This window comes from Takifugu flavidus, unplaced genomic scaffold (genome assembly GCF_003711565.1).
Source record: "Takifugu flavidus isolate HTHZ2018 unplaced genomic scaffold, ASM371156v2 ctg735, whole genome shotgun sequence".
NCBI lineage: Eukaryota > Metazoa > Chordata > Actinopteri > Tetraodontiformes > Tetraodontidae > Takifugu > Takifugu flavidus.
In genome coordinates this window covers 1-8,963 of record NW_026622345.1, presented here as the reverse complement: position 1 = coordinate 8,963, position 8,963 = coordinate 1, and the positions used below count along the sequence as shown (strand labels likewise).

At 38.9% G+C, this 8,963-nt stretch overlaps 1 gene segment (V, D, J or C); it reads left to right on the top strand.

Annotated features, from left to right (window-relative positions):
* The first annotated feature begins 5,997 nt into the window (after positions 1 to 5,997).
* On the top strand, positions 5,998 to 6,553 carry LOC130521149 (immunoglobulin heavy variable 3-48-like). The segment is given in 2 exon segments: positions 5,998 to 6,130; positions 6,216 to 6,553. Coding segments are annotated over 2 exon segments (363 nt in total).
* The last annotated feature ends 2,410 nt before the right edge of the window (positions 6,554 to 8,963 follow it).

Here is an 8,963-nt window from a genome sequence, read left to right as displayed (position 1 = left end):
CTGTTTCATTCAAATAATATGCCGGCAATTTAAACTTATTTTCTGGTCTGTGGTTATTGTTACTACATTTAAATCATTCACTGCTCCAGTAGTCGAACCTATCTGGTCCATGGTAACTGTAGCTGCCTAAAAAAGTGCTATATGATCACCCTGACTGTTCCCTCTACGTCCACTGATTCAATCTTCTGCTCTTCATCCACAGGTGTGAAGGGTGAACAGTTGGCACAGCCAGCCTCTGTGACTGTGCAGCCAGGTCAGCGTCTGACCATCACCTGTCAGGTCTCTTATTCTCTCAACAGCTATGGTACAAACTGGATCAGACAGCCTGCAGGGAAAGGACTGGAGTGGATTGGATGTAAATATACTGGAGGCTCCTACTACAAAGCTTCCCTGAAGAACAAGTTCAGCATCAGTTTAGACTCTTCCAGCAACACAGTGACTCTAAATGGAGTGAATGTGCAGCCTGAAGACACTGCTGTGTATTACTGTGCCAGACACACAATAACACAAAGCATCAGTGTGCTGAACAAAAACCCTCAGAGCATCAACACATTTTCACCAGAGGGGGCGCTGTCACGCCAGGAATAAATCATGACAACAACGTTGAGGAAAAATGCTGGAGAAGATTTTTTTTCCCAGAATTTAAATGAAATTTAAAACCTGTAGAAAATATTCAAGGGGTAATGGTAGTAAAAAAAGAAATACAGAATGAGAAAACATTTTTGGATTGGTTTTGCACAAATATATAAATACCAATGACCTAAAATATACATGACTCCTTTTTGAACGTCTGATCTCATTATGCAACAAGAGAATTTCAATGTATGACAAATTGTTAAGGATAAGGATAATTCAGCAACAATATATTTGTTTCACTGTCATTTCAATGATCCCAACAGTTAATTTCAGCATTCAGCCAAAATAAAAGGACACACACAGAAGACGATTTTGAACAAAGATCAGTGTTTAATATTGTTACTCAAACATTCAGGATCAAATGATGACTCATGGAAAAAAAAATCTTTATTTTTTGATAATGATTAAATATTTGAAGACAGTTTGTTTTATTCTAAAGAAAATACTTAAATGAGAGTGACTGCCTGATATGACAAATTCACTGAAAATCTCCAATCTCATGATTCTCCCTTTAGACATTCTTTTTGTATCCTAAAATTAATTTGCAGGTGGATGAGAACAGCTGAGTGTGAAGTGTGGGGTACCTCACAAATCAGAACTAGGACCACTGGTACATCATTAATCAAAACCAGTAAATATTCTTGTTTTGAATGAATGTGTTTTTAGATATTTTCCCCATCCAAACTCTTAAAAATATTATTTACCATTTGGTGAATTGTTAGTCTTTGGGTCAAACAGTCATTAGAGGAGCACTAACTGTTGGATGGTTTCCTGGAGCCGGTTTGAGCCAGTCCTCCTGATACCCTGATGCAAATCTTCAGTGTCTGGTGGACGTCTGTCCTGCTGACTGCCCTTGTTCTCTCTCTGCTGCATGACAGGTCACATCTCCAGCATCAGTATGATCAACACTCTGTCTGCTGATGCTGCTCACTGACTCTCTGTCCTGTGAGTTCTGCTGCTGTCTGACACTGCTGAGAGACGGTGACTCTCCCAGACCACCAACTTTCTTCTAAATGTCATTTCCTCTTTACAGGTGGTTCATGTCAGAGTATGGAGTCCATTCCTTCCAATTCGGTCATTAAAAAGCATGGGAGACTCTCCATCTGTCCTGAAGGAGATCTGACTCCACATTTAGGTGTAGAATGAACTGGATCAGACAGGATGCTGGAAAAGGAAAGTGTGAAAGGATGTATAGAAATCACTGAAGACAACATGAATAGTATGGCTTATCTGAAACTGTCCACTCTAAATCAGGAGGACTCTGCTGTGTATTACTGTCCCAAAAACACTGGGTGAAGATAGTAGAGAGGCTTTTCTGAAATTCCACAGGTTATTTCTACATTTAGACCAAAAGGTGGGAGCAGAACACACAAAGTCAGATGTCTTAGTGTGACAGTTGATGTGGTTTTTCATTTCCGATTTTTGAGTCAAGATCAACACTTAAAAAATCCATTCCATCACAGGAATATTAGCAGCAGTAATACAATCATGCTAAAAAGAAAAAGACAATATCTTCACCTTTAATATCAAGCATAAAAATCAGACATATTAGGTTTTGTTAAAAGTCTTGTTCATCCTTCAATAACAATGTGTTTGGTTGAACAATTGGTTGGCTTATTGATCAACCTGTCTCTCTGTCTGTCTAATTATTAAAGTTGATTTGCATATTCTTGTATCTAATTCATTGAATTTGGTGAAAAAAAATTACAGGATCAGACTGAATGGGACCATCATTTTAATAGGCAAACTTTATTAAAATGTATTGAAGAACAGATTTTAAAGTTTAAAAAATAACAAAGTTTTACTGTTGGTCAAAATTAAATTTGTGCTGCACACATCTCTGCACTTTAATTTGTTCACAGAATATATGAATTTCTTAAAACACAAGATGGGTGCTCTATCCATAGCTATAAAAGTTCTTTACAGGACAAATATGTTCCTGTGTATATGTTGTGTTGGATTGTGAGTGTAATTGAAAGAGGAATGCTGATGGGATATGAAGCATTAACAGTTGTTGTATGCTGTTGGAAAAATGGTGAAATAAGATGCTTTTTTTCAGTTCTTACCATCGTAAATCTGACTCTTGAGGAGTCAGTGCCTCACCAGCCATGAACCTCACCGCACATCACTGGTACTTAATACATATTGAATAACACAATCCTCAATCTTTGTGAAGTTGGGCCCATTTGCTCAGGATGAGTTGGTATAGTTATGGTTGGGTAGGGAGCTTTGAAATAAATTATGTCTCTAAATACCAACAAAGATAGGGAAAGGATTGTGCATGTGTGTGTGCGTGTGTGTGTGTGTGTGTGTGTGTGTGTATGTGTGTGTGTGTGTGTGTGTCAGCAAGAGAGTCAGACAGAAAGAGAGAAAGAAATGAGGACTCTCAACACTGAAGAATGATGGAGATAATGCTGATTTGTGTTTCCACACGTTTTGGCTGACTTGATCTCATCCAGACTCACTGGCATTAACCAAAATGATGCCTTGAACAAGTTTTAATGACACAAACATACTTTAGTAACTCTGTGACAGCGGAGAATGAGGAGGCTGCAGACACAGTTGAGGTGCACAAACATGTCCAAACCATGAAAACAAACAGCAGAAAAACATTTTAGAACATAAAGAAAATGATGAATTGATGAAACAAACAAGTGGGATGATGATGATGATGATTATGATGATGATGATGATGATGATGATGATGATGATTGTCTGTGATCAGATGTACTACAGCTTAAATTCTAGAATAAAGAACGCTCACTGCAGACATGTTTAAAAGTCTACATTTCTGCTCAGTCTAATGTGATCAATACAGTCATGTGACACAAATTATACAGGTTTAAGTTCATTAAACATATAATGGATCACCATGGATACATTTCATGATGAATGATTCTGAGTGTCTCTCTTCAGATTGTCTTGGGGTGTTCATGAAAATGTCCCAGAGAGGGACGTCTATGCAAACTCTCCCTGTCCTATAAAAACAGCAGGAACTTGTGACAGGAGCCTGGAGCAGTTTTACACAGTTCTGCTCAGATCAGAGCACAGAACTGCAGTGTCAGCACATAATGGAGAACACAGTTATCAGAGGTTTACTGATCATTGTCACTGTTCACGGTGAGAACATCAGGGCTGCTGTGTACTTCTGTGGACAGGTCCAGAATGGGCTTGACCTGGTGGTTGGTTGTATTTCTATTGTCTTTCAGGTGTTTGGAGTGAAAGACTGGATCAGTCTCAGCCTGAAGTAAAAAGACCTGGAGAGACAGTGAAGATGTCCTGCACCATTTCAGGGTTTGACATGACCAGCTACTATATCCACTGGATACGACAGAGACCAGGGAAAGCTCTGGAGTGGATCGGGATGATGGATACAGGTTTAAACTCTGCTAGCTATGGAAGCTCTTTCAAAAGTGGTTACGTGATGACTGAAGACGTGTCCAGCAGCACTCAGTACCTGCAGATCAGCAGCCTGACAGCAGAGGATTCTGCTTGTTTTCTTCTGTGCTCGAGAAACACAGTGACTCCAGAGAGAGGAACAGCTGTGCAAAAACCTCCACAGACAACAAACGTGCCTCCTTCTCAAAAACTGAATTACAATCTTAAAGTTTTTCAAAATATTTCCAGCATTTCATGAGAAGACTCTAAGTAAAATATTTAAACTATGGAGAACTTTTTAGGGATTTTTTTTCACACAAAGATGAGCTCAGTTAAAAATAAGAAATATATTTTTGAGTGACCTCTATATAACATATAGAACGATCAATGGTGTGACCTAAAATATAAATCAATTCAATGACTCAAATGTTAATCTCCTTGACTCTTGGAGAACGCTCCATTAATAACATTCTAAACCTATAATTGTCCTTGGTTTTGTCTTTCCCATGTCCCCTGTGTGTCTGCTTTTCCTCCCCGCTGAGTAGAGTGGTGATGGGGCCTTTTTCTGCCACTATATTGGCGCAGCTGTGGCTCATCGTCTCGTCAGCTGCTAGTTACAGGCCGGTCCGTCCTTGTGCTCGGCGCTAGTTTGTTGGAAAGCTCCAGTGGTATCTGCTTAGCACTCACTTGTGTGTAGCCTGAAAATTCTTTATGGTCTTTTCCTCACCTGTGCTCTCTTTCACCTGTCCGTAGCTGTGCTGGCATCACCCGTCTCTGCTCAGCATCCTACCAGACTTGTCCTACGTCAAACAAGAGATCCTCTTTGGATTCAGGAGTCAGCTACTCTTTTGTTAGGCCTCCTGTGCTCAGTAAAGTTGTGAAAGAATCTGTTCCTTTCTCCCGTGTCTGAATTTTGCATTTCAATTCATTTCTGCTTGTCAGTGACCCAACAACAATCTCTTTATTTTACAAGAGAATTTTGCATAAATGTGAAATATCTCCTTGAGAATGTATTGGATAATCACTTAATCAATGATCTGATCGAACTGCTTAAACACACGCCCAAAATTTAAAACACAATTGCATTAATTCAGGAAGAATTTAAAATGCAAAGCAGTGTCTGATATTATCAAAACATTCCTGCTGAATTGATGATTCAAGGACAAAAGCCTATCTTTATTTTACAATGTAAATAAAGTATTTAAAGACAGTTTCTTTACTTCAGTGAAAATCTTTCTGACTCACCGAGTGTCTGGAATCCTGAGAGATCTCCACACCTAAAGTGGGGCAGACACATAAGGTTTTTTTTTTATCTCTGAAGAGATTTATTTTATCCGTTGGAGATAAAGATTGAGGATAAGAAATCAGGCATTTACTGTTTTGTTCATAATGTTTGAAGTGTGCTCCGATAACCTCAACATAGCAAACCATACATACAGATTCTCGTCCTGCAAGTCAGAAATATCATGTGATCACAAGTGATCGAAGAAAAATGAAGAATGACAAAGAAAACATGCCAACAACCAGCAAACACAACACACAACTTGGAAGAGGACATACAATAAGAGCCAGGGATGGTGGTCTTGAGAGCCTTTTTAAAAATAAGATAAAAGACTTTGGAGAAAACCCTGGAGGCAGCATCAACATGCTTGTTTCTCTTCACACCTACTTCCTTCTTCAGTCAGCTCGCGTCTTGATTTCCTAAATTCTGTTTCACATCAAAATATGTGGAGTCATGACTTAGGAGTCGTCGGCTTGCAACACGCACGTGGAGATTTTTGGTTGTAAAGACTGAGCAAGTTTAATATTTACTCTAACTGTTTTTAGAGCAACTGTCAGGACACATTTACTCTGAAAAAAACCTCAGACCACTGATTACTGGACCATTGTAAAACCATCAGTGGGACGAAATGACGACATGAATACACATCCTCCAAAGAGGAGGAGGCATCACAATCAAATTCAGCTCTTTACTGAGGAGGAGTTGATGCAAAACTCAGATGTGTTCCACGTCTACTTATGTGAGAGCAGAGAGGAGGACAGAGAAGAGGGGACACACAGTTGAACATGATGGACTGTAGGACAGGACTGCTGCTTCTAACTATCTGCTGGGCAGGTGAAGATCTTCACTCATCCTGATTGTTGACACACTTGGATTTTTGTCATGAGCTGATTAACTTGATGTTTCATCTTCTAAACAGGTGTTGATGCTCAGACTCTGACCCAGTCTGAACCAGTGGTTAAAAGACCTGGACAATCTCACACACTGACCTGTTCAGCCTCTGGATTCACATTCAGCAGCTATGAGATGAACTGGGTCAGACAGGCTCCTGGAAAAGGACTGGAGTGGATCGCTTATATCAGCACCAGTAGCAGCTACAAGTACTACTCTGAGTCAGTCAAAGGCCGGTTTATCATCTCCAGAGACGACAACAGAGCACAGCTGAATCTGCAGATGAACAGCCTGAAGACTGAAGATTCTGCTGTTTATTATTGTGCTCGATGGTCACAGTGACTGAAGTCAGTTCAGCAGCTGTACAAAAACACACACTTCTCATATTCGCTGCTGTGAAGTTCAGAACGGCACACTGAATACTCTGATCTGTCACTTTCTGCTTAATTGTTAAATTACCTTTTTACTTTTAAATTATCTTAAAAAATAATGATTTATGATTATTTTGAACAATAAATAGCATAAAAATGGTGCCAACATGAATTATTTGCAATTTTCCCCTAATGTCATCTTAATTTAAGTATGAGAAACTATCATCAAAAGAAAATGTATTCATTTTTGGCTCATGTTGACAGGAGTTTTTGAACTTTGAACAAAATTAGAGCTTTTGCTCAGAAGGTACCCGTCTGTGTGTTCATGCCAAATAAGTGACACAGAGGACCAGAAGATGCAGCCCAGAATCTATATAGTAGTGAATTAAACCCAATCATCAGTTGCTTGGGGCATCAGTTGCAGTAGCACCGCCTCAGGTCTCCAAGGTACCTGAATACTCACCAACTGGAGCAGTTTGGACTTGAAATGATGCCTTATGGTCTCTGCCGAATGCTAATATTCAGTTTTTACTTCTGTCCAGGTCCATCCTATACATATCCTTTGTTTCCAGAGCAAACTATTCCCGAGGCTCCAGAGGCTGAGTGGAAAACGTAGCTTTACACAACGCAAACATGTTGCTCAAAACTCAGTATGAGCAGTCAGTGCTTGGATGATGACTAAATAAGAACATTCAGTGTCTAAGCTAAGCAAGAACACACCAGTGCATGTTTCCAGTTCAGTCATTCCAGTCCATTCCTTCCAGTTCAGTCATTAAAAATCACTGGAGACTCTCCATCTGTCCTGAAGGAGATCTGACTTCACATTTACCGTAGGTCTAGTATGAACTGGATCAGACAGGATCCTGGAAAAGGACTGGAGTGGATCAGTGCTATCAGCAGTCCGAGTGGCAGCAGCTCATACTACTCTGAGTCAGTCAAAGGCCGGTTTATCATCTCCAGAGACAACAACAGAGCACAGCTGAATCTGCAGATGAACAGCCTGAAGACGGAAGATTCTGCCGTTTATTATTGTGCTCGAGAGTCACAGTGACTGAAGTCAGTTCAGCAGCTGTACAAAAACACACACTTCTCATATTTACTGCTGTGAAGAGCAGAACTGCACACTGAACACTGTCTTTATTTTATTATGAATGCCTTTTATATTGTTATTGACCTCACTTTAAAATGTTATTTTAAATTATTTTACAACTGCTTTTGACCAAAAAAATGCAAAGTGCCTACATGAACAATTTGTAATTTTCCCTTAAAGTCAAATTCTTTGAAATGGAACATTTATTATTTCTCATTAATCCACCATCACTCTCTCCAACTGTTTTTACCTGCAATGCTCCAATATTTTTTCACAAACAATTAACCTCAGGTAATCTTTCTTCTCTACCCAAAGGATTTAAAAATGGACTATGGTGACTCCAATACTGTTTCCATTGTCCTGGAATCACTGATGCAGTTCAAAAGATTTCAAAACAGCCTTTTGGATTTTTTCTTCCTTCTCACTTGTTACTTTAGGGGTCCCTCAGGTGTCTGTCCTAGGATGTCTCATTCTGGTCTGTGATAAAATATCCTGTTTGACTGTAAAAAGACAAGAACAAGTGACATCAGATGTTCAATTAATTAGATTGAATATGATAAAAACATTTATTCAGAGGTGAATTGACTGAAGGTACTATGAATGTGCAATGACACATTGTCAGTATCTGATATATCTGATGTACAGAATATTCACTAATAGAATCAATTTTTAACACTAAAGTTTATCATTTCTATTTTTCAACTACTCACCTTCACCACTCGGCATTATTTTCAGTTTAAATTAACCTAATTTCTATACCTATTGGTAAAGAAGAATTGATATGATTTTTTTTACGAAGAAACTTAAACAGAAACATGTCAAATTATTTTTTATGTCAAACATTTAGTTGATTACTCTTAATCTCAGTGATTCATATTCAAATCACAAGTAATTATTTACAATAAGAATGAAATATTTACCTATATATTTCTACTTGGTGTTAAATAAAACAACATAATATTGTTGCTCCCCTGAGCTGATTTCTGTTTGGTGTTTTGTGGTCAGAACAGTTGGTGCTTCTTTTATATCCCATCAGAGTTCTTCTCTATGCAAAGGGAACTTCCTGTCCATCTGCTATAAAGACTTGACATCCTGCTGTCAGCTGTAGCAGAAGAAGAGAAGCTCCCATCAGATCAGCTTCAATCCCAACCATGTTCTCTGTAGCTCTGCTGCTGCTGTTGGCTGCTGGATCCTGTGAGTCTCTCTCTGTGGATTTGTCAAAGTCAGCAGTTTATCTGATTTAGTGTGATTTTATAAGAATTTATAAGCATTTCCTTTGTTTTTTCACAGGTGTGAAGTGTGAACAGTTGACACA